Raw genomic sequence first — 26,941 nt, forward strand, 5'->3', positions numbered from 1 at the left:
TGGAACTCTTTATTTGAATCAATTCTGAGAAGCATTTGGTCTTCCTTAAGGACACTCTGCATATAAATATAAGAACATATGTTTCCATTGACTGAAGAAGAGCTAATGCTATAACGGAATGAATTATACTCACATCAAACAATCCAAATTAAAATGATCGCAAGATCAATGGCTGTGCTCTAGGTTGTAGTTCAAGCAGAAATAAGAAGAGAAAGAAAACCACCGAGTGGGAAATGCCTGTTAATGATGATCTGGAAATGATGCAGAAGAGGGCCCATTACCACTGGCATCAGCACTACTCCTGCTTGGCCCCCTCCAGTTAAATTGAAAGGCTGTCATTAAATAACCTGCCTCGCTGGCTAAATCAATCTGTTCAGTTGCTTCGTTTCCAATTTGCTTTAACTTCAAGCTCTCCTTCTCTTTTAAGGATCTGGCCCCATCACTTCCCTGGTGAAGGGAAGCCCCAGATCACACCTGCCTTTCCTCCTCAAGCATCTCTGTGTTATCCCTGGTTTTGGCAAGAAGGACCCTTTCTGACAATGTTTACTCTCCTCCTAAAACTCTCAACTATTTTAAGAAACTGTCTGGCAAGAGCAATGGGAGGTGATACCATGTGCTGCTCTGTGGAAAATCCAATTGGACTCAGATCTTTGTACGTCACCATCCATCTCCTCCATCACCCCCCCTGACAAGCGTATCTCGTTTTGTCTCCTTTGCCCTAGCCAGTTGCTGCTCTGGCATGCTGGCAGTATGCCAAACCGCACGCCACAGGGCACAGGCTTATGCACAAGGCAGGATGGATCTACCCCTGGCCTTGCGCTGCTGCACACCCCTGCACAGCACCCTGTGCACAACCAGGACAGCGGTCCCAGGAACGCGCAGCTTGTAGCATCAACAGCTCCAAGCTGGCCTGGAACACAACCAGCCTCCCCCCTTCTTGCTCCTGCTCCCCACAAAATACCCTTAACCCCAACAAATAGGGTGACAAAATCTTTGGCTCTTCCTTCCCTTCAAGTGCACATCAGGAAGGGCAGGCTACAGCCCGCAGGCACGCTCAGCGCATCAAGAGTCCTGCGGCAGGAATGCCTGGAGCTGTGCTGCACACAGGCGCGTCCGGAGCATGCCTGTACGGAGCACAGGACACCTGCCACTAGCTCTCCCTTGGACATTTCGCATGCTGCCTGGTGAAGTGCTGGGGCTGCAGGTGTAGCTGGGCAGCATCACACCCACCCTCTTCCATCGAAGATGCTCCTTTTTACAATCTAATTTATTTGCCTCTTAAAGGAACAGACAAACTACAAACCTGCACGTTTCTAAGAGAGGTGCAAGTTACTTCTATGTTTTCTGTTAATCTTTGAGACACCATAACATCTTACGTTTATTGACTTGGTGTCAGCTGCTCCAATTTGCTAATGGAAGCATATTATTTCAAAGACCCGTGGTATCCTTTATTCAGAAAGCTCCCTCTAATGAAGTTCAAAGGTTACCGAAGTTCAGTTCACGGAACTGAAAGATGTTTTTCCCAAGTATCATATATGCTTTGACAATCGCAGACTTCCTTATGTGCTAGAATGCCAGCAACCACATCTATGCGCACTTACTGTCAATTACTCTTCATGCTTTTCTTCTAATTAATTTAGCCTGGCAACCTTTCTGTCTCCAGCCACAGTGCCCAACACTCTACAGTAAGTCATACTGATGTAATGACAGCGCTGATCTTTGTTCTAAAACCATTTTCCCAAGTCCATACATTGGATCATGAAAAGCAGAAGTTGTGAGGGCAATTCATTTTTCTCACTTAGGCAGACTTAGCTACCCAGAAAATGCTCTCCCAGGCTATTCTAAATATGACTTTTAGTTAGAATACTGTGACTCTTTGTCTGATCGTGTCATTGTCACATACTTTACCTCTGAATATTTAAGATTTTGCACTTTTCTGATCCTGTCTCCAAATCTTTGGTTTCCTCTATATGACTTTATTTGCGTATTTTGAGCTGCCAACCACTTTTGCTAGATTAATTCCTTACTAATCCTCCTACCTGTAATTCAGCACACAATGAAATTCTGTACCACAGTAAACAAACCTACAGACAAAGCATACCTGTTAACCTTGAAAAAGAATTGCTAACCACTGCACTTCAGCAATAAACATACCTAGGAAAAAGTGTGATTTTTTTTTTGCCCCCTTTTTCCATCTATTCCATGTTGCTCATTTTACAGACAAGGCTGAATATGCATCATTTGTGAATGATGGCTGTCCTCTCTGTCCCACATAAGCAGCACATTTAGGGGTCTCCTGCAGGAACAACAAGCCATATCTAACACATATGACATTGCAGAGATGCTCCTGAAGTACAGGATAATATAATTCATCTCAGAAGACGTCTTTCTTCTGGAGCGGAGAGGAGGGGAAGCTTTAAATGTATACAACTGTACACTTTCTGCTTAAAATTTAAAGCTAAATTGGAGATAAATCCTTTAAAGAGACTCTGAAGTCCATGGCCAGTATCACTAAGCCAGTCCCTGACCTACTGGAGCAGTAGAAGTGGAGACCAGAGATTTATACCTACTGGTGCCATGGCAGTCCCACATCCACGTCGAGGTTCCCAGACAGCCCCTAAGCCCTCGCCCGGCTCGGTCACCACCGTGCAGGTGACAGCCCATGGATGGAGCCCTCTGTGCTGTTGATAGCGGGACCAAGACCTTAGCTAGGAAAGGATTTTCTTATATTGATTTGCCATTGCAAGTAACATTATATATATAGATTGGTTGGTTAAAAAAAGAGAAAGAGAATGCTCCTCTTGGATGGGGATCAATTCATGACACAACTGCTTAGATAAGCAAAGGACATATCTGCAAATAAGCTCTTAATACCAGACATTTTCAACCATTTTTGATACATTTTGATACAAGATTCCTGTCTTCAAACCCAGCTGCAAATACACCTGTGCACATTCACATACTGAAGAGAAAAGCAGCTTAAGTACTAATCACATCTCAATTACATCTTTCCCATCTTTAATGTTTATGATTCTTCAGTCCTTTTTAAGAAAAGGGTGTCATTAGAGCTTCGCATTCCGCTTTAAGAAAGGCTTTCTGAAGCTGAAAAGACTACATAGGTTTTGCTTTGAAACCTGCATGAATTTGAAAAACAATAAAAAAAAACGTGCTTTACTTTCTGTGCTAGGGAGGTCACTGAAATTCCTCAGGAAAATCAAACAGCAACTTCAAACCACAGCGTTCGTTACCTTGCTTTATTTACGTGCAATACATGGCTGCAGCCAGGGAGCAGAGCTGCACACACCGGGCACGGAGGTGGCTGGCCACTCGCTCTGCAGGGCGTGCTGCTGAGCAGCAGCGCCTGCCGAGCCTGGAAATGGTCAGAAGCCAGAGGCTGATGAAATATCATAAAATACATCCCACCAAAAAAGAAGAATATTAGTATATTTGGATTCAGTCATTACTTTACTCAACTGCATTCCGCTCCCACTCACCAACATGGAGCTGACGTCCCTTAGCACCAAACACCGCCCTGCTCAGCCTTAATAAAGTGGCAAAATCCAGGTGGGAAGCATCAGCGGCTGCCTGGGGCTGCCAAGGCCACATCAGCTGCTGCCTCTGTGCACACGGCGGCCAACAAGTTGCTTGTGCAAGCCATAAATATTAATAAAGCAATTTGTAACCCAACTGAGCACTGCACCTGCACATCAAAGGGTTCGTTTTGCTCCTGGTCAGCTCACATGACCCTCAGCTCTGGGCATTTCAACTCAGCATCACCAAGGGCCTTGCAAAAATAATAAGGTCCTTTAAAGAATGATTAGCTGGAGGGGAAAAAAAAAAAAATTAAAAAAAGTGTTGCACTTCTCCAAAGAAGAATTCCTATAAAAGAGGGTTTGGGCACAGCCCCAATTACAGCAATGGCACAGTCTCTCCTACTGCAAACAACTGGGTTTTGTTTGGCTTTTTGTTCTGGTTTTGTTGGGTTTTTTAAATGTTGGAGTACCATTGATTTTTTTCCCTGTTTCCCATAGAAATCTGAGGAAATGGCTAAGGTGGCCTAGAAGATGTGTTTGTTCTCAAGTTAAATGAATGACTTTCTTGGACACCAAAGTGTCCGTTACATGGACATTAAGACACTGTTAAATACTCTCAACCCAGAATCTCAGAGGCAGTAACACAACTGAAGAAAAGGAAGAAAAGGGCAGCAGAGAAGGAACACGGTGTGGCTTTAGAAAGAGGTGGTGCTTTTGATGAGTTCTGAAGTTCTCAAGCAGTAGGAGCTGATGAGTTCTGAAGTTCTCAAGCAGTAAACTGCTGGATTGATGGCACTGTAACTCCAGCTCTTGTATTTGTTCTTGGAAAAGACTGAGGGGAAACAAACGCATCAAAGAAACCTCCAGTGAAACAGCATTATTTGCCTGAGCCTCAAGAGGCGGAAGACTAATAAAATTTTGCAAAGTACTCCAAAGTGCTAATTGCCTTTTTAGTGCATCTTACAGAGCAGTGGCATTGCAGGGCATCTAAGTGTGAAGAACCGAGAGAGGGGCTACACGTTCTCAGAACTTCTGTAGAAATTTTTCAAAAGATGTTTATTTCAAGGAACAGCTTGTGTACTATAGACTTTGGCTGCAATTTTGTGATGCTGCTTCTCCGTCTTCCCTCCTGATGTTAATAAATAAGTTATTTGATTACAGCAACTGGAGGTTTGAGATCAGTTCTGGCTGTAATGAATACGCTGTGCTTTCTGAAGAATGAAAACCACAAGGAAGAGCTGGTTCAGGGAATTACTAAGAGAGAAAAACTTGAACCCGGGACTCTCCAAGCTCAAATTCACCCCAGCTCAGACTAAGGACACTGCTCTTATCATGCAGTTTGAGCTGGCAAAATGAGACCACTTTTGGTACAGAAATGTCCAAAGGAACCATGCTTCACCCCAGCTTCCAAATAAAGCCTCTTCTGTGATAAACCAGCCAGCTCAGAGCAGAGGTGAGTTATTTATCAAAGCAAACAGTATCACCTCTGGGAGCACGATGCCTTCTGGGATTTTTGTCTCTGGTAAGCCACGTCACCAGGCTAGTGCACGACGGCACCAGGGCTGCATTTTTCCAGGTTGGCAGTCTCCGACCTTACATAAATGTTGAGGCCACCATGCCGTGACACAGCTATTTAAGGTGGGATCGATTTCTGTATGTAGAGAGCAACTGCATATCCAATCAATTTGAATGGAAACCACAAATGTTCAGTACTTTGGGGAAAAAAATCAAGGCTCACTCAGGTTCCTTTATATAGATTCAGATGTCCAAACATAAGACTTCAAGTGGCATTTGGTTTTGACATTGAAATAGTCAGATATAAAAAAGCCCTCCCATGGAGCAACAGAAGAAAGCATATGCTGCAAAAAAGGCCATTCTTTAACCACAGTCCACATGTTATCCAGCAGTGATACACCAGCAGTATAATCTTAATTAGCCGGTAAGAGTTTTTAGACAATCTGTGTAGACTTCATTTTGCCTGAATATAAAATTGCCTTTAAAAGATATATATAAACAGCAATGAAAAGTCAATGAAAAGCTGTCAAAAAGCTTCCTGCTGCTTCACATCTGCACCCTGCACTCTTCTTAAAACATCATCATTTAAGTGAAATCCTTCATTTTTTAAGCAGAAAAGCTGCTGTATTTGGGATTACAGCTCACAGTCAGCTTCCCAACTTGCCAGCACAGAAGTTTAGCAGAGGACACCTCTCCTAGAAAGCTCTGATCAACACAACTCCATATGGGCTTCATCTTGCGGAAGCAGAGTCACTAGAAATATCCATAACCCAGTACGGCCATGAGTGCGCACTGGGCTCACCCCGCTGGCGTGGGGACCATCATTCCACTGACGGGGTACCACCACCCGTGCCACAATGCAGGGGGTAGGTAAGACACCATGCTGCAGCAGAGCCTGAGTTTCACCAGCTGAAGGAAGCTCCTGGCCGCGGCTGGCAGGGACAGCCAGGGGGGAGCCCTGCGCGGGGGTTGCCACGGCACGGCTGCCCCCTCTGCTCTGCTGAAACGTTGGGCTGGCCAGGGGGGCCTCCGGAACAAGCGTGGAACCAAGGGACAGCCCTGGGACACTTGTGAAGAAAGAGAACAAAGTGATTTGAGAGGGGGGGAAAAAAAATAGGCTGGAAAAGGAACAAAATATAGATATAAGATAGTCTGAAAGTTAATTAAAGGGTTGATTAGACATGTGGATTAGTGAAATTAAAGGGAGAGACAAAATACATTCAGGGAATTAAATTATAATTTATCTTTAACCAATGCTTAAAAGAGCATTTTCTTGATCATAGCCTGAGATATGGTGAGATAGCCAACGCCACTTCCAGACTTTTTCTATCTGGATAAAGTCTTCCATTGTAAAGCAGCTACTTGAAACACCTCTACTTTTTATTTTTCATAGGAAGCCACTTTTCCCTGTTCCCAGAGCCAGGCCATCGGCAGGAACGTGCTGGTACCACAGAACCAGCTCACCTAGCACTATCCATCACCACCACAGCACAGCAGTCACCCTTGCCAAGCAGCACCAGGACGTCCCGACACACCAGAGCTCTAGCACAGAAACAGGGGAACAGTCAATCAGAGCGGCTCCCAGCCTTGGGCGGGTGAGCAGAGCAGCTCGACAAGCTCTGAGCTGCTCTTCATCAGCCCTCTCCAGCCCTACATCAGGCTGCATCAGCCTAAAGGAAGGCAGCAAGAGCAAGGTGGCTGGGGAGAAGAGCTGGAGCCCCAGAAGGGCCCACACCACAACCATGCTCCCTGCAAGCAGCACACATTTCACAGGAGGCAAAGACAACGTCTGTGCCTAACCTTAAGCAGAACGTCTTATTTTCAAACCAGATCTAGACTGTGGATGCCTGCTTTGTCATACATGGGCTCTCCCAGACAACAGCAAACAACTAGAAGAGTGTTGCACGTTCATCATGAGTAAGGAGACAGCTTCAGGGCGTACTGCGGCATCAGTGTCAGCATCAACCCCAGCTCAGGTTTAAAATTAACATCTCCATGTTTGAACTGCCTATTACCCAAAGTTTAACCTGTTTCAACCCCGTGTTTACACAATGAAACAGGTATTTAGTCTTTTCCTGATAATAAAATAACAGAACAATTTGCTTATTTACCAGCTTTTTATTATTAACAGGCCAAAGATGAAGTGACCAGGGACTACTGAGAGCACAGTGATTCGCAGAGGGCTATTTGCTGCTGGCATGTCAGGTCACGTGCTGATGTAAACGCCTGCAGCATCGCATCATACATGACCAGCCAAAGCACCTGCCTGGAAAGAGAAAGGGGTATTGCCAGCCTGACGTTTTCATTTAAATAATGAACATTGGTAAAGTATTAAAAGAATGCCAATAGTCTCTGTTATAAGAGCAAGCTAGATGGCCGCCTGATTCCTTACAGATTGAAAATATATGAATCTTGAAACACCAAAGGGAAAGGAAACAGAACAGCCTGCAATATAAACAGCTTATATATATCTTCCCAACGTCCTGGCTCTATGTGTAAACCACTTAAAATGCCATACTGCAGTTCGTATTTTCAGCTCAGATATCGTTGAATATACTAGAGCAAATAGTGCAGGTATTTCAAACACTGCCTTGATAAATAACTTTCCTAAGAACATGTAAGAAGAGTAAAAACTCTATTGATTATAATTTACTACCTGCTTTGATTTTGCAAAGTGGGGTGCATATACCCGGTTAGACTTTCTTCTCTCGTTGATCTTCTTTTCTTGCAGGAAAGGTGGTCTGAGGAAGGCTTCGATAGCTTCGGAGGCAGACCAGGGAATATTTTTGGCATGCCTGGAAGATCACTAGCAATGCATGAAAGCCATCTTCCAAGAGTGTGAAGGGTTCAAGACGTTTGTCATCCTCTGTTGTCTGAGGAAGGATAAGGAATGAAGAAGGCAGGGAAGGGCGCGTGATGGAAGAGGCCTCTTAGAATTATTTATGTGCTGCTACTCCCCCATGGCTATGAAAGCTGTTCTTTGCATTAGCACAAAGTGAAAAGGGACTGTGAAGTATGGAGGGTACAAGATGAGGCAATATTTTGTATTTCCTCCTGGGATGTAGGATTTCAGTGACAGAAACTGGAATAACTTACTGCATTCGATTATATATTACCCTTCAGATGCAGAAATGCATTTAGAGCTGGCCCCAAATGAAGTTCCAACAAATTCATCCTACTTTGCAAAACAGACATATCCCATGGGAAAATCTCAGTGTAATCACAGTATTTCTATTTTCCATGGGGAAAGTCAAAATGACAGCAGGGGCTTCCTCTGCAGAAGGTTTTTATGAAATTCATTTTAATTCCTTCAGGAAAACTGACAAGACGCTTTGCACCACACACTGGAATAGGCGCTGTAGGCGGAGGTGAAATGGGAGGCAAGATTCACAGGCTCCACTTCTCCCCCTGGGTAGTCTGGGAGGCAGGAGAAAAGCGTAGTGAAGAGCAAAGGCACTCAGATGCAATCATCTAGGAAGCCTGGTTTCACTGCCCCCCAGCAGAAAAACGGGACTTAGAAAGAATTTCCATCTTATTGTCCAGAAGGTTTGTTTACATTTTCACAATCAAAGTTGATTCTGTTTCTGAAATCATTAATTTCTTTGGTGAAACAAACATGATTTTCTAGCCCACTCTCTATGGCAAATCTTCCTTAGTCATAGATTATTTTTTCCCCTCTGCCATGGCTCAGTCTTTGCACCCTGGCCACTTCTATCAACCTTCATTTTACGGCTTTTCATCTCTCCTTCTCCCAGTCCTCACACCTGTCTTGCTGTTTCCACGGACTTGTTCCTCCCCTTTACTGTCCAGTGAACCTGGACTTTTCTCCTTTCCCCCTACTCCTCCCCAAAACATCAGCTTTTGCTCTTCAATAGGACCTTCTCCTCAAGCTTCCTAATGCACATTGACATACTTTTTCTCCATTCCCTTAACACTTCCACCACTGGGTGTTTGGGTTTTTTTTTTTTTTTTTTGCAAAGTCTATTCTTCCCAGCAGAAGATGGATGCGGAACAAACATGAATGCTCTTGCTTCTCTATTTCTGCTCCATACTGCTATCTTTACCAGGAGGAATACACTACCCTTGAGATTCAGAAAACCTGCCAAAGAATAAATGCAAAAACTGGATTGGGATGAATAACTTACTGAGTCTGCATCAAACCAGCTTCTTCACTTCTGCATCATGGGGCACGCAGATTGCAGAATGTGGGAGCATCCCCCAGGGGTGTCCAAATTTACTGGTAAAAGTAAAGGCTCAACAATACACTTCCCTGCTTTGAAATAACAAGGACTTAACCAATCATTTGTTTTCATCTAATCCGCATATTACATTTCACATAAACATGAAAGCAATGTTTTATTAAATTTGGGGTAACATTTTTAAAAGATGCTGGCAGTTATTTGTTTAGTAACAAGAATTGCCTATTTCAATTTTGTTCTGTCCTTGAAATGCAAGCTCCAAATGTTCAATAAATGCCATAAAAAGGCAGATATTTATCTTTAAAGTGACTTGTGCTATAACTGTGACAGCAGCCTGTTCCAAGCTATCCAATAATATTTCGCCAAGAAACTGGTTGTGAGATCATTCAGGAGGATAGAGTGCAAGTTTCTGCATGTATCAGCATGGAACTGGTCTCAGATTTCACATAAGCAGACACAAAGGTAATCATAATGTTGTTATTGTTACCTCTTTCCTTCTCCCCAAACTCTGCTTTATTGATTTTTCATGAGTCTATTTGAGCAGGAGGATTTATTCAGGCCCCTGCTAGTTCCATCACAGAGTTATAACACTGTTTGGGCAGACAGGCTTCTGGTGCTGCCCGGCGATCGGGTACGTATCCGAACCACGTGTTCCTAATGCCCGTCAGCTCTGCTGCGTTGCTAAATGACATCATAAGAACCCTATAAATCTACACCAGTTATTCATCTTCCAGTGATGACAAAAGATCAGAAAATGCATGTATCACATACATACCAATTCTGGGATTTTATTTTTTTCCTTAAATTCATATTCTTTAATGACATGCTTATGCTCCCTGTGTAGTCCAGAGGAAGAAATAGATGTTTCAAAAAGGCAACTCAGATCTCATCAGTCTTTGTTACTGCACAGGGAACAGAGCCAACTAACTTAGGACATCTGTTATGTCTTAGGTAGGAACATGCCTTGCTAAAGAGAGAGAGATTGCACTCAGTGTTTGGATAACCTAAAAATAAAGGCAGGTGCCTAGGGGGTTTCTCAACATCTAAGCCAGGCACCTAAGGAGTTTTACCCAGTAGCACAGGGGTGTCAGAAGTCCAGACACCACCTTCAGGACATCAGCCATTCACTCCTCTAAATGACATCCTTTCTCACCAGTTATTTTAAAAAAGCCACAGCAGCATAGACCATGCATACAGAGTAACAGATTGTCTTTGCAAAGACATGCTTTGCTTTTTCTTTTCCACCATCAGAAGTATACTGTTAAGCCCTAAATGTAATCCAAAACACCCCGAGGATCAAGTCCAGTGCATCTTCTACTAACTAGACCAGCTACAATTAAAAGAAAATCCTATTAAACCTGACAGACTGCAGAACACAAGTTAGTACAACTTTAGAAAGCATTTTTCTTTGACTTTTCTGAAATGAGGAAACATTTGTTATTTGACAGAACAGCAAGGTAAAGAACAGATTTCATAATATTGTTATTTAACATAACATCACTGGACACTACAAGGACAGATGCATGAATATTTGAGGAAAATAGAAATAAAAATGGAAACCACTTGAAGTGCTCAGATATTAAATTATTTTATTTCATTAGGGGTTTATATATTTATTTCTGCTATATTTGATCCAGAGAACAGGCTCTCAAGTAACTGAATAAAGGCCATCCCACTAGCAAGTATAATTATTTAACACAACCAAAGACAAAGCAACAGCCCTGCACTGCTGCCTCTCCATCCCCCCAGAGACCTCCATCCCTTCCGGCAGACGCTGAGCCACCCACCATGCAGAAAAGCACCAAAGCAGTGGTCTGCAGGACCAGCAATTCACCAGGAAAACTCCACGAGCCTCAAACCATGCTCTATACCCTCAAACTCCATCAAGGCACTGGGGGCGGCGACCCTCCCAAGAGCAGAGATACATGCTAAACACTGTTCCGACAACGTCTGGTTTTCTTAGGTTGGCTTTTGGTCTGCACTTCAAAAACATATTTATAGACCTATTTGTCAACACGTAAGCTCAGCTGCTTGCTCTCGCTGAAATGCTGCAGAAGCTTTCTGCCCCTTGGCAGAGGGAGAGCCAAGGAACACGGTTTGTGAAACACAATTCCTTCAGCTAAATAAAGTTATCACTGTGGACAGCATGACACCTTTGCCCATCTTCTTCCAAAACAATGACTCATTGAAATGAATATTTGAACAGTGACTCTGTTAGAAGGGGGGTTCTGTTAGCTGCCACAAAGAACAGAAATCATAGATCATAAGGTTTGGGCGTCATTGGATGCTGTGTGGTAACACCCATTGCCAGCGTGCTGTGCAAAGCTCCACTAATAAATCATAAGTATTTGTTACTTATTAACCAGCCAATGCAACCTGTACCCACCACAGTGCATCACAGCGATGTCACCAACTTTTTTCACCTTCCTTTCCCGTTCTTGGCCTTCTTTTAACCTTGAGTTATGTTGTAAAGTGACTGCTCCTTATAATGAGTATTCTAAACCCACTCAGTAGGGCTTTAATGGATCAAGGGGAAGAAAAAAAAAATAAAAAGAAGAGATGTTTCATTAACATCAGAATGTAAGACAAAAAAAATAATCAGGATTTTGTACTTGGCAATAGGAATCAGTACTCTATTTGAGATACACAGACAGAATAGCCTCCTCTCCCTTCTTAAAACACAGTTGTACAACTCCCTCGCAGCAATGATTTAACTCTCTCATGTTATCCAGCCCTAATTTGTGTTAATGGAATTCCCAACAGACAGCATAAAAATTAAGTTCTGTTACAAAAATGCAGATTCAGGATCACAGCAGGCAGTTGAACAAACCTACAGGAGCCTACCAGAGTGCTGCGTGAATCACTGAGGGATGATATAGCAGCTCTTGGCTTTTAACAGTGTCAGCCTCCACAGAAGACAAGTGCTGAATTAGAGCATCATATTATCATACACCACGCTGAGGATTTCACAGGAAGTATCACGAGATGATTCAGATCACCAGAAACCCAAAGCAAAAGATTCAGATCTTTTTAGAAACACAACTCAGTGCAGAAAACAAATATCGAGACTTTAGGAAAAGCTGTCATGTCCTCACATTCAGATGGTTAAAGGGGTTCAAAATGGTCTTTGCTACAGATAACAAACCCACAGAAAATTATTTCTGTAGAAGGTACTTAATTGTACGTACCTAATTTGTAAAGAAAGCAATGCATTAAGAGACAAAACCATTTCAAGCAGATAAAGCGGTTCATCCAATTTCAGTGGAATGACACTTGTTAGACACAAGGGCAACATGTCTCCTACAAGTACATACGTGTGTGTACACATATGGGTTTTGCTAGCAAATATAAGCTGGGAAAAGCAAACTTAAAGAGAATCAAGTTTATATTGAGGGATAGTAAGTTCAGTATTCCTGCTGGGAAAAAGACATGCTTATGAGGGTAAGGAGAAGGATGCAAAATTTCAAGGGTCTGTTGTTTGCTCCGACAAAGAAGGGGTTTTGATGTTTCTTCTGTTTCTGAGCAAATTCAGCTCCTGCAGCATGCGCATCCAGGCCATCCCTGCTGCATGCAGATGTTCCCAACCTTACGTAACAGATGTCTGCACAGCACTCGAGGATCACGGAGACAGAAGAATTAAAAAACGGAATATTTCAAAAAAGTCTTCAGCAAGAAAGGAGAAAAGAAGATAAAGAAACTGTCGCAAGTGTTGTGCTTCCTATGTTAAAGTGGATTAAAGTTTATTCTGCTTTTTTGTTCTGTCAAGGTGACGACAGCCTTTTAACAAATATGACACTGCAATGTGAAGTCTTCAGAAGAAACTTCAGTGTATATAATCGTATGAGCACCCTGGTACAAGAGCTTTAATCCATTTTGATCATGACTTTAGTACACAGAGAAAGGCGGCATGCTTTTCCAGATTTTTTTCTTCTCCAGTCCTTCCAAGGGTTGTGAACATCACCATCTAAACTAATTCTTACTTTGTAGATTAAGATCCTGTTACTGCCACGCTGCTCTGTGCAATACAACAGGTCTTGTTTGTGCAAGCAAGCAGAGCTGTGCTCAAAATCAGCCTTGCTGAGACAAAATACTTATTTCTAAGATTAAGTTGGACAAGGGAGCTATGGAAAAGTAGAAGAAAGAGGCAGAGGCAGCAGATGTATGGGTCTGCAGATCCAGGCATCCCCTTCCCTACAGCATTTCTGCTGCAGCCTGTGGAGTGAGCATCAAAGTCTCCACAAGCAAAGCAGCCGGTGTACTCATCTGTGAAAATGGGTAATTTTTTCGGAGAGAAAAAGATGAATAAATGCATACTAGAGCTTTCATTTATCTGTTAGGAGACATTCAAGTGGTCTTTTGCTAACGACTTCAATATATGTATTTCCTACAGATAGCAATTAACCTTCTGGTACAGATTAATCTTTAAAAAAAATCAAAGATGAATTAATCTTTGAAATTCAAGTATTCAGTAGTTTCATTAATAATCTGAAATTGTCCTTTAGATTTTCCATAATTAGACCATTCCCCTAATTTATTAATCCCACAGACTGCAGAGCATGTTTCAAATCTTCATCTCCTGCCACAATGACATATTCAAACCCGCTTGAAGTGCTCATAATAAAAGTCACTTTGTGAAGAATTATTAACTCAAAGGATCAAGCAAAGTCTTTATATACTAAAGCATATTTGAAAACTAAGCAGAGACAGCACTTTCTACTCATCCTCACAATTCCTAAGATCTTGGCTCAATCAGAAACAAGTTTGGATAAAACACTGAGTTTAGCATAATTCGTGTGCTACAGATCGAGGCCAAAGAGAGCAGGCGCGCTGGTACCTATAGACTAAATATTCCGTTCTGCCAAAATACACTGATTATGAGATACAAGGCAATTGTCTGAGTCCTAATAATGACTTATTGCCAGCGTGCCTCAAACTTTGACTAATTACGTCTGCTCTGGGGCTGTTCCTGCTCCTGGCAGATGCGCACAGTCCTAAGGGACCACGTAGCAGAGAACCAACACGAAGACCTCTGTTCTGCCACCTCTCCCGACTGTCCTTCTGTTCATTAAAAGGGGGTTGGGGGGGCAGGATTCATGTCAGCTCAGCAATCCCTACAGCCAGGAAAGCCCTCAAACAGCAAACTGCAGCCAGCGCTGCATCATCTTGTCACAGCCTAGGCAGCACGAAGAAGCCAGGGCTAAAAATACCTGGGAGCTTTATATGCACCTATTGCATTCCCTCACCTGCCCCAGGCTACAGAGCTTCCCAGGCCACCACCTTGTTTCTGTATTTACTTGCACGCTGGGCTCCTGGGCTTGGGAGCAGGGCTGTAGCAAGCCTGCCCGCACAGCCCTGCTGCTCCCCAAAGGCTGGCTGCAGCCTTGCTGGGTTCTGATGCCTGCTTTGAGCAGGCAGCCATGGCAATGCGCACAGCACCCAAACCCTGGGCCAGACCAAAGCCTCGACACCAAAATTAAATGGACAACGTTTTAAGCACAGCACTGCTCCTCCAGATGACCATCACATGCTTTAGCTCACTGGAAAATGAGGTAAAACGCACCTTACCCCTCTCCTGTCCTCCATCCCCAACGTCCCTGCAGGGTATGCCGAGCATGCGCTCCAAGTTGGGAAGAAGAGGTAAACCCACGGTCCCACTAAGGAAAAACTTCCTCTCTCTGCTGTTCCATTTCTGTTGCTTCTGGCATAAGTTTTCTAGTTAGCATGAGTTTTGACTGGCACCCCAAGCACCACATTAATTTACTCGCGTGGTAGCAACAGGATCATCACGAGTGTACCCGTCATCCCCTCCTCCCCATCCCTGTGGGGTCGCACCAGCATGGCACAGCGTGGCACGGCTGTCCCAGAGACACTGCGCAATCACACACCTCTGTCAGGACACCTGTATTTGGACCTATTTAAATATATTTAATACTCAAAGTGCAACTGATCTCAGTAATACTTCTCTGTCTTGTGAAACCTCCTGTCCTTTTAGTTCCTCATTAGAGGACTGCTCACTTCATGCGCTCAGACACACAGCTCTTGCCCACTGAAATGTTTTTAGATAGATCAAGGAGCTATTAACTACACCACAGCCATGAGTCAGTAAAATTATTGCTGCTTATTGCTTCTTCAGGAGGCTCTTTCCAAACCCTGGCATTACAGCAATCACCTGACAGCCTGGTTAATACTTTGCTATGCATAAAACGTCCCCAAGGAGACACAGCCATATCACGTACCAGGAAAGTAACACCCAAACCGCTTCACCCTCAGCACCATCTCCCCCGGAGCATGGGCAAACCCCATTGCACTGACCCCACAAATCCACACTGGGCAGGTTCTCACGGCCAATCCCCGAGGTGGGGGGACAAGGTGGCATTTCCCCAGAGGGTTTCAAGGGCAGGACCTGCATCTCCCGGCAGCCCTGCTCCATTAAGTAGCTAGACAACGGGATCTTCTTACACTTCCCAGGGTTTTAAAAACCAGGGAACTTGTTGACAGGTCTTAAATCCCCTCAGAACTTCACCTAAGCTTTATCTGTGTAACACAAAAAACCTCGGCGCAGCCCTTGGAAGAAAAGGCAGCTGTACTGAATCGGCAGCAGCACCGGGGATTGGATTATTCCAGTTTCCAGGCAAGGCAGGCTGTGGATGTGAAAGAAGTTTACGTGCTATCCCTGTTAGTGTCTTAATCTTGTAGGCATGACCTATATCACCATGCTTTTAAGCGGGGTATTCTTTTGGCTTCATGCTTTATTTTTATGAAGGACGTTGAATTACATGTTGACTACATGAACAGCTCCCATCATTAATTTAATTCTACAGAAGGTCTGTAAAATTATACAGTATTATTCAGCTAGAGTTTGTCCTTGACATATAGAACACTTTTCTGGTATGATTTTGCAACACTGGGTATTTGCAAATAAAGTCAATTTTAAATTATAATGAACACTGGCATTTGTCACTTCCAGCAGTATTAAATCCAAAACCATTATCTTTAATACCACATAAATATGCATTCAAACGAACAGACAAATTTATGCAAATATAGGTTCCTTCTGTGATATCAACATAATGAAACAATTCCGGATTCCCCTCTCTAAAGCCCCTTTCTTCTAAGTGCAGTCATCTTCTCCACTGGCTCCACGGATGACGCTGCCAAGAGCGATCCATCACCTGCGCCACAGCAGTTTGGGAGCGACCCGACGCTCCACCTCACAGGCAGCACAGGCCATTTGTGAAAGCAGAGCATATGCTGTGGAACCAGCTTTCCAACAGCCGAGGAGATGAAAGCCTCCGATGGCTGCTTCAGAGCAACACCTGTCCCCTCCTAGTCCTGTCACGCACTCACTAATCTGGCTGGTGATTTACTTAATTCAATAAGTGAACTGTGGATGGGGTCACGCTGGTGTTATTTAATGCAACGCCAGGGCAGCTACAGGGTGAGGGACCTGCAAATTCACTTGGGGAACAACAACAGAACTTCCTGTTGTGCAGTGATGGTGGATGCCCCATCAGGATGTGTATCATCGAAGCCTGCCAGAGATGGGCCCTGCATATATCGCCAATAACTAATGACATCATCTGCTTGTTTTTCCTTACCAGCACAGGAATCAACTTCAAATATTTCAAATTCCAAACCTTTAGGATTCTAGATCGCAAATCAGCTTGCCATAATTTATACTTCTATTCCCTGAGGTGCCATCTGACATGCTCCTGTGTTCTGGTGCCTCTGGGGAAATGTAGAGCTATTACCCTGAGGAATAAGTTGCAGGGATAAGGGTATGAGCACACTGACACAGCAGTCACACCTTCCAGATGGGTCTCCTCTATATTTTGTACAGGACAGGAAAGCAAGCTATAAAATTGGAGATTTGCATCAACAAAATCATGAAGATTCAACTCAATCTCATAAGCCTGACCCAGTGCAAGAGACAGTATTTCCATGTTCTTTCGGTACATCTCTTGCTGGCAAGTGACATTGTCCAACACAGTTTGGCCTTCTTGGGACACCACTAAATGAAACCAGTAACAAGGAAAATGGGATGCATCACACCAAAGGTCTGATGTGCCTCACACCACACCGCTGCGTTTGTTGCCTCCATACCCCAGGCCAGTAATCTCTGAGCCTTCAAGTAAAAGGTTATTAATTTTCTCGAGTGAATTGGTCAAGAGAAATGCTAAAGAAAAGCAATACACATCAGGCAGCGATCTGAAAGGTGAACAGCAACAGTATGACACAAGTCAATATCTGGTAACAAGCAGTCTTCACAGAGTTTCTAGCTGTGGAGAGATAAAAGCTCAGCATTTTAAAATCTGTCTTCTACCCATGTCAACGTAATATAATGTCATCCAGTGGAATAGTAGGAGCCTGATAAGACTCAGGGTTTTCTATTTTCTACAGAAATGACTGAAAACCACTAAGGTTTCAAACTCTTTGAAACTTCATAAGCAATTCAGGAATGAGTACACCTAGGAGCCATGACAGAGGCATTGCAAAGAACTGGAGCAACTTTAGAATCAAGTATTTCTTCTAGAAAAATACAACAACATTTGGCACAGAATAACATTCATTACTTCTATAGCATTTTCTGGGGGAGGACAGACATTGCCTACCTGCCTCTCTGGAAATTTGCATGAAGGACTCGACTCCTTTTTCTCCATAATTCCCTTCAGATGCCAAAGTGGACACATAATTCCATCCCAAAGCTTTCACAATGTCCACCATTGCTTGTGCTTGGAAGGAATCTGGAGGAACCACACGTGAGAAGAAATCATAGCGCCTGTCATCACTCAACTCTGGTGCAGTTGAGGCATAACTGATTTGTGGGATCTGTAGAAAAAAATAATTTCTGATAAATATACACATTCACATACTCATTGCACTTCTTGCAGCAGTTAGCTAAAGCAGCTAGTTTCAGCTGAGCCTCGGTTCATCTTCATTGTATCCATCTATATTTCTCCAGCATGCTCCTTAACAATGTACAAGTCAAAGAAAAAAATCCTGTCATTACCCACAAGTTACACAAAATAAATCATTAATCAATTGAAAACAACTGTGTACATGTACATGCATAATTTCTTTCAAGCAATCTTAATCAAATACAGCACACACAAACTAAATTTTCTCTCTGTGTTCCTTTTTATTGGTCTGGTTGTACTAGCATCAGGTTATTTGGGATCCTGAATGCAACCCAGTTTAAATCCATACCTGTCGTTGCTGGCAGAAGGGCAGAAGAACCCTTCATCAGCTTTCAGAGGATGAAGAAGCTCTTAAACATCAAACTGCAACTCCAGATTTAAACAAAAGGATGTTTATTTTTTTGTTCTTTGTTATGAGGAACAGTCAAAGATTGCTGAGCATGGACATCTCTGTCCCACATAGACAATGTGGTCACGATTCAGCTCTGTCCTAAAACTCTGCCTGCCCACGACAAACCAGCCATCACTTTTCCTTCTCATGGCAGAGTGCAGAGGAGACCGACAGTTGCTTTTAATAACAGAGACACCAGAATGTTGTTCAAGGCTATTTTCTCCTTGATAACAAAGGTCCCTAAGCAGTTATCAAGCTGACAGTATGTTAATCCCCAAAGCCATTATGCAATTGTTTGAGTAACAGTCTGGGACTGCTCCTTAAATTAAAGGACCTGCCATAATTCTCACTTGAGATGCCAAGGAAGGAAAAAAAGGATTTGCAATATACACAAACATGATCATATATAATGATTTGAGACTTCTAGACTGCAGAAAGGTCAGTATTTCATGCCTCGGTACAAGCTTCTTCTGCATTCTCATATTCTGTCACTGCACAGCATTCCTACAAGTATTTATGAGCTCTCCTGCCTTCTCAGAAGAATGCATGCTGTATTTCCCCAGGCTCAACACTGCAAAGGGCTCAGCACCTTTGGTTGCCACAGAACTCAGTAGCAGGTAAGAGCAAACGCAGCGTTCCCACAGAACACACACTGTATCTGTACATCTGTATATACTTTTACAATGACCACAGCAGGAAAGCAGACCCATAAAGCAAAATTGCTGCCAAAGACACAGCAGATAAACGAACTTACTCAAACCATCCAAAATTATTAAATACCCCAACATTTGCTGGGACACGTTCTTGTTTGTAAAGGTAATATCTACCATTTCTTTATAAACTGTAACAAACCATAGTACATGACTAAAGATCTGTTTAGCATCATTCAGCATCAGCCTGGAGCGAAGCACAGCTCGGGGCCCTTGCTGGAAGCCCCGCACCGGCGGGACCCCTGCGCACAGGGAGCTTGCTGCAGGAGGTCCCAGCTGTGGTACCACCCTTGCTTCCTATGAATTATTAAACCTAAACAAACAAACTTTCAGCAGGCTGTCACTGTGGATGTTGGAGAGCTGAACTCCCCGTCACTTGGCACGGCCTTTGGATGTGTTGTGTCACTCCTTTGCATGTCTGCTGGTTTTACAAACGTTGAGGTGGCTAATCAAGCTGAAAGCTGGGATGCTTTAGGTTTTTAATGCAAGGCAGCATTCGTCTGCAAAGCCTTGCACATTTATTTTAGATCTGTGGCTTGTGGACAGCATGTTGCCAGCAAGATCTTCCAATGCTCCAGTCACAGAAAATTAAAAAAGTTAAAATTGCAGCTGCCGGGAAGAACACAGCATGGTGTTGACTGCTGGTACATGATTTACTTGCTCAGTATTTCGCCTAGGGGCCAACAAAGCTTGGGGACCACTCTCAAAGACAAATAGATTGATTACACCAATTTATCTGGGTTCTTTATTTTTAATCTACCTTAGGGATGACTTTCAGCTAACACCAACTACTTCAGTTGCACAGAAAGTGCTGGACACCCTGGCCATCAAAAATAACTTAAATTCCTCATTTGTGTGTGCCTACAATTGCTGTGGTAATAAATGATGGGTGACATTTTAGGATTGCTCTCTTCTCATTTGTACAAAGCAGTTAACAGAGCTTACTCAGCTGCTTATCAGCTTAATTCATCTATTCATTGGATGGTATTATATTAAGTGGAACAGTTTACCAGGCTGACTTTGTAAGTGCTGTTTACCCGTAATTAATTAGACAAGCATCCAGTACACAACATACAGTCCCACACACAGAGACCCGTACTGATAGCTGAGTGCTGGGGTTTTAAATTATAAATAAAAGAAAGGATGAAATATGAATTACCATCTGTGGCAAGTGTTTGTATTCCAACTTGCCAACAACTGCTTTTTAAACTAAAAACCAGAAGCATATTCTGCACTTTTACAAAAAGCAAAGCTTCTACAGAATTTGTTCCATGGCTTATATAACTCAGCAGACTTTTTGGTTTTTCAGTCTTTTTCCTCTGTCCAGAAAATATTAACCACTTTGGGCTGTTTCAACCATTTGGCGCATAAAAGGCATACATTGGGGGTTTTTAACAACAGTTCTTATGATATGTAAAAGCAACATAAAGTTGTATGTATGAAGAATAGAATTTTTGTAAGTTTTTTGTCTGAATACAGGGAGAAAAGTCCTGAAATGGATACAATATAGACTGCAGCCATCAGAGTTCAGCTTTGTCCAGTATGTCAGAGCATATTGCAGACACCTACAAAAGACGTTTTCCCTTCCCGCACGTCTCCCCGTGCAGGCAGGCGGCATCCCAGATGTCCAGACTGAACATCTGTTTGCATCAGCTAAAATCTAACAATTCAGCATTTCTTCTCTTCCTTTTTTAACATTCACATCCAATTGGATGTGGACAAACCTCCCACAGACTCAGCTGGAAACCTTGCTCCCGTACTTCACACCATATGTTCCTCTGCATTACTGTCTTGTTTTTACTGAGAGTGACTTTAGTTTGGCAAGCATAACACCACGTTAACTCCAGTCGAACCTCAACGGCCAGGCACCTTCTCCTCACCGAGATCTCGTCACAGGGCTCGTGCTCATCAGACCAACATCCAAAAGATGCTGCTCTGTGCTGATGGCTGCTCACCAGGTAAGATCACAGACATGCACCTTCAGTGTGTGAATGTTGAAGTACACTTGAAAATAAAAATGGATTGGCCCAGTTCATCAAGACCCAACCCCAAACTGGCCCAACGTCACCGTTGCCAGGGACGGTGCAGATGGTCTCCCCACGTAAGGAGGATGAGCAGGGGTCCAGGGAGAACAAGAAGAGCTAATTCATCCCCTTAGCTTCTCTCAAGCATGTGCTGGTGCTTCTCAAGAGCAGCCCAGGCCTCCCCTGCCTCCCGGCTCACATCGCACAAACCAGCCTCCTGCCCCCAGGGGCCAGGCGAGCGGCGGCTGGATGTGCACAGGCTGAATTTCACATTCAAAGTTGCAGAAAAAGCTTTTAATAAAGCTATCCCTATAAAACCACAGTTAAATAACTGGATGTTTAATAACCAACTTTTCTCCACCCTGATCGGTTTGTAAAACCATCATTTAGCACCCCAAAAGGTGCTGATGATCAGCTCTATAATGGGAAGTCTTCCCTTGGCACACAGACACAAGATGGATAAGCAAAAGGCAGAACAGGCTGCAGTACAATACCAGGGATGCCTGAGCAGTAGATGACCTTAAATTTAGTCCTACTGCTATGTAGTGAGCCCCCTACATTTCCTCTCAGATGTACCAGTTGCTGCCAGTTTTCCTTCTGTTTTGGGTTTGAAAGCTGCTGATACGGTTCAGGCTTGTAACCAATCTGACAGGGCTGGCTGTGGCATGCTCTAACCACGCAAAAACCTGGGTGCTTATCCACTTCACCCAACTTACACACGAAATGGACAGCACCTAAACAAAACGAATTGCATCCCCCCTTCCCTATAGCTCTCCACATTTTTACAAGTTTTTAAACACATCACTCCTCTTCTTAAGCCATGCTCGTTGTCCCTTTGGTCCTGCAAGGGTCCAGTCTGAGACATCACATCCTGCTGCCTTGGAAAGAACTGGGATGTCAACAAACCCAGCAAGCATTGCAATGACTTTATGTCACAATCACAGCACAGAATATTTTACATGAGGAGGTTGGTTGGTGTTTTGTTGCTTTTTTTAAATTAATCAGATAAATATTTTTTGTCTCTTAACTGATCTGTTTTTCTTTCATTTTGGTAAAATCTCCTATTTGTCGTTGATACCCCACATTCAAAACTTTAGTTTAAAGAAGCAAGCTTTCTCTCCCATCACATTTTTCCTATTTTCTGTTCTGAAACATGTCTGAAAGAAACATCAAAAAGCTCTAGGGAATTAGAGTCTGCTTTCCAAATGGCTAAAACGCCTTGGCAGAAGAGTTGTGATCCATAAAGCACAGAGAAGAACACCCGCCCCGGCCTGTTACACAGCAAGGCTGTGGGTGAGAAAAGCCTGTGGTCCTTCTTCATGTGCTGCATAGCAGCCAGCATTTGCAGAAGAGGCATCCTGCCTGAGCCCTCACCACCCCGATGAGTCTCGGCTGGAGCTGGAGCTTTCTGAAGGACACTCAGCTGCCGGCAGATGAGTAAACAGGTCACTGATGTGGGAGGCAGATTTTCCTGAAAGCAGCCTTTGTGTTTACAGAACTATGGCAAACATCACACTCAGAGGTTTCTGTGCCGTTTGCCTGGCTGATGTTCTGCTTACAGTGAGAGTGAGTGATTTAACACTGGGAACATTGCATTAGTCAGTGATTAATTAATGTTAATTTATTTTTAACATTGTGCATTGTTCTTAATTTATTTCATTTTCTTCTGTTAATGAAAAGCGCTCTCTGGATCACTGTTGGTTGTCTCTTGCTTGAAAAGCAGGGCCCGTTTGTGAGCAGCTGCACCAGAAGCAACAGCAGAAAACACACCAAGGATCAACACATCTCACTGATGGTCTCCCCAGTCACTCTTCGTAACATCAAACATCTTCCAACTTCAGGTTTGGGAATACGTATCTCAGAGTACAAAGGAATTGAAACCACAAACTTGTTCCAGTTCTTCGTTTGAAACTTTTTGTGTATTATCGCTTCATCCCGTACCCTCCTCCCCACTGATCAACTGACCGTTCTTTTCAAGCAAAATGACAGAAAACAGCAAGCTCCTTGCTAACAGGCAAGTGTCTCAACTGGAAACACACAAGAGACCCAGTGCCAGAAGACAAACCGACCCTCCCTGAAGCTGCAATAACTGCCAGAAGCACTGGGCTTGCTGCCCACACCCTCATCACCTCTGCCTAATTCTGCCTGCAAATTCCCTGGCATGGCCAAGAACCTCACAAATCAGTGCAATCGTAAAAATAATTATTCCTGCTATGCTACTTGCAATGCGATTGCGAATGTGATTGAGTTAGGCTACATCTCCTCAGTAACTTATTAAAAGATTAATAAAATGGTGCACCTGAACCCAGCTCACCAAATGACAGTAGACAAAAAACTTCAGAAAAGGCAATTTCCCAAAGGACCATGTGCAATTAAGATAATGCATGAGCATACCTATTGAGATATTAATGAGCTCCCACCAGGGTAATATTAAGTTCACAGTTTGCTGCATTTTTACTTTCAACTTCCTATTAAGTTTTATTGATATGATTTCCTGATAATAGAAAAAAATCCAACTCAACACCCTACTCCAATAAAGCCTCTTGAACCCATCTCATTTGGCAGCGCAGTGTCAGTCTACACAAAGTGCAAAATCCTGCCAATAGCCCAACTTCACAAAAATAAGATGCCTGAAGACTTTTCACTTGGCTGCAAAACTCTTTGGTGTGAACTGGTGGATGACTAACAATCTCGAATCTGTTTAGATCTCAGATTTTATTCATGTAGAAATTTATCATGTCAGGATTTAATCATCAGTTAGTACAACTGCTCTTTGTTCACCATTTATATCTCAAATTGCATAACAAACAGCTTCAGCATCCTGTGAACTGCATGTAATTGTTTTCATTGCCTTGAATTAAAATTATTTGAAGTTTCTAACGAGCTGTTTTCTCTGGGCAAAACTCCTCTACAGTTTCTTCATTTTCACTTTGTTCCACACAAGAGAATTTTACCCAGGATACAAAATAAAATCTGATTAGGACTAAAAGCTTGCAAAGGTAATAGGAAAGAGTCTCCTGCTGATTTCTGCTGGGCTGGAGGGGGCATTGGGGTTCCCTCTGTTTCGCCAGGAGCTGATGCCAGCGGGGTGGCACGCTGACCGGGGGGGTGGGGGGCAGGGTGCATGCTCGCACAGCACATTTTTCCCAGGGTGTCAGTCCGGCAGCATGTGCCCTAGTTCTGTCCTGAAAGGTGCATATGAAACACAGCTCTTGCTCTAGGGCTCTTAAAAGACTAGGGAATAATATTTCCAACGGTCTTGGGTAACGATGAGAACAAATCCTTCTGAAGTGCTTTGATAATCCCCCCTTATTATGTTTTATGATGAAATTTCAGAAGTAGTGCGTTTCAAGCTGGTTTTTATACTCAAAAATCAAATGTTGACAATGAGAAAATGAAGCAAAGCAATTAAAAAAAGTTTTCATGTAAATCAATTTTAAGAGCAATAGAAAGTATTTCTGAGCAGCTCTGCCATAGTCTATAAGGTGTTTGCACATGGCAAACCTGTTGCTGCTGGGCAAAAGTCACACCACAAGAGCAACTTCTGAGCAGTGAACAAAAGCAGCACATCTAAAGAAGGGCATTTGTATAACAGAAAATTTTCAAACCCATTAATCTATTTACAGTTCACCTCAGTTTCTCTCACTCTGTTTACCAATCACTAAAGCTACCGGTGTTCAAACAAGGTCCTGTTTGCTCTCATTACCACCTCTCTTATGTTGTCCCACAGTGAATTCTTAATGATGTATTGGAGACCAACACAATCACCTACAAGGGAATCAGATAGATATTTCATAAGGTACAGAAATACAAATATAAACAACATCAAATACAATGAGGAGCTGAGCCTGGAGGAAGAAAAGTGCATCTCATTAAACAGAAATGTCTTCAAGAGCAACAAAAGAAACACTAAGAAAATAAACCAAATACATGATTTATGTACACAAATTTTGCCTGTATCCACGCTGGCCCATTCCACCGAACCTCACCATGCTGTGTGAGCTCCATCCCACACTACTTGTCCTTCATTCCAGCTTGAACTAATAGATGAATGACACTTCTCCCAACTTGACCTCATAGACCACAAGGACTATAAACGTGCCCATCAAACAGAGTAAATCTCACTTTCCAAAGCATTTTAAAGGAGAGATTTTCAAAGCCTTCAGCATCTGCAGTTGAGGACCTATGTCAGAGCTCCCAAGCCTCACAAAAGCTCCCAAAAAAAGAAAGAACTTACAAGTGGGATGGCAAAATTCCACGTTTATGGAGAACTACAGGTGTTCTTGACAAATCATCAGTGAAAAACTGGACAAGGTCACTGCTTTGTGGACCTCTCAGTATCAGATTATTCAAGAGTGACAGTGATAGGAGAATAAAGTAATGTTAGGAAGGGTAATGGACCGACAAAACATGGGGAACTACAGGGAGAAGTTATCTGTAATTTCATTTCACTGAATTGTCTAGCTGTGTGGCATAGACTTCAGTTTCAACACATAATGAATAAACATTAGAAGCTCCATGCAGATTGTTGGGTGGAAATTAAGAGGGAAGGCCAGTCCTATTAAAGGACTTACTGTAATTGAACAGTGCAGTAATAGACCTTAACAGAGCTGTTTGAGAGCAATACACCACTGGTCTGACGGCCCGACAATATGGAGCAATGCAGCACACTGTTGTGCTTCCAGAGTGATGGTTCTGGTTAATAAGACCTTTTAAAATTCACAACTCCTTGATTACCAATATTACAATGGATGCAATCTATTACTGAAACAAACACCTCCAATGCTACTTTGGTTTTTGTTTTTTTTTTTCAAATAACTGGCCTTCTAATTGAATGCATTTTTTGTTTTAATTCATTTCCAACCTGAAAAGCCCATATGAAAGAGCCCATTTCCAGACACATAAATCAGCCTTTATCCCTAGCATAACTGTGACAGCACTAAAGTGGAAAGATGCTGTGAATAATGTTGGCAAGCTGGGAGCATTTTCTGTGTCTACAAGGTCTCTCCTGCTTCCTTTTCTGGAATAAGAGAGTAATCCAGAAAAAATAATTGTAGCAATTAAGAGAACAATAATTAGTACTGTCCACATGGCTCGTGGGAGCACTTTATCAGCTCAGACAGAAAGAAAAAAAAATATAAACACGTAGTAAAATAAGAGGTGTCCATAAATATGAAATATTTCATTCCCTATATTTCATCTTGATGACCTGTACCTAGAGCTAGGTCTACTTCTGACAATGAAGCATAGCTGGGGCTTTCATAGCTGCAAAATAGGAGGTGGTCTCTTAGCTTTTAAATGATAAAAAATCCTTGGATAGATGACTTGAAACCAGGATCTAATGAAAATTAGTCTTAGTGCGAAACTATGCACCTTTTCTCCTTATAAGGCTGTACAAAATACTATCCTTCTAATAAATAAAGACATAATACCTGTCTAAACAAGTTTAGATATTGTGGGTTAAGAATTGTCCATTTATACTTTCATCATTAATACTTTCATTTATTTAATCTATGCATTAGGATGCTCACGCACACAAAGACAAATACCTGTGTCTCACTAAATGCATTCCGAGTGGCTAAAATCCACAAATTCTTGTATCGAGTCAACTAATAATGAGCCTACAGGCTTACTTTTCTTCCTACACAGGC

General features: G+C 42.8%; 1 protein-coding gene across 3 annotated transcripts in view; it reads right to left on the reverse strand.

Annotated features, from left to right (window-relative positions):
- The window catches only part of GRM7 (glutamate metabotropic receptor 7), a 304,194-nt gene that overhangs the window by 183,307 nt on the left and 93,946 nt on the right, over nucleotides 1-26,941 (reverse strand). For all 3 annotated transcript variants that reach the window (XM_027790619.2, XM_055804697.1, XM_027790620.2), the window contains exon 2: nucleotides 17,860-18,076. In XM_027790619.2, the coding sequence (XP_027646420.2) occupies nucleotides 17,860-18,076 (217 nt within the window). The remainder of the gene's footprint in view (nucleotides 1-17,859; nucleotides 18,077-26,941) is intronic.

Source organism: Falco peregrinus, chromosome 5 (genome assembly GCF_023634155.1).
Source record: "Falco peregrinus isolate bFalPer1 chromosome 5, bFalPer1.pri, whole genome shotgun sequence".
Classification (NCBI taxonomy): Eukaryota; Metazoa; Chordata; class Aves; order Falconiformes; family Falconidae; genus Falco; species Falco peregrinus.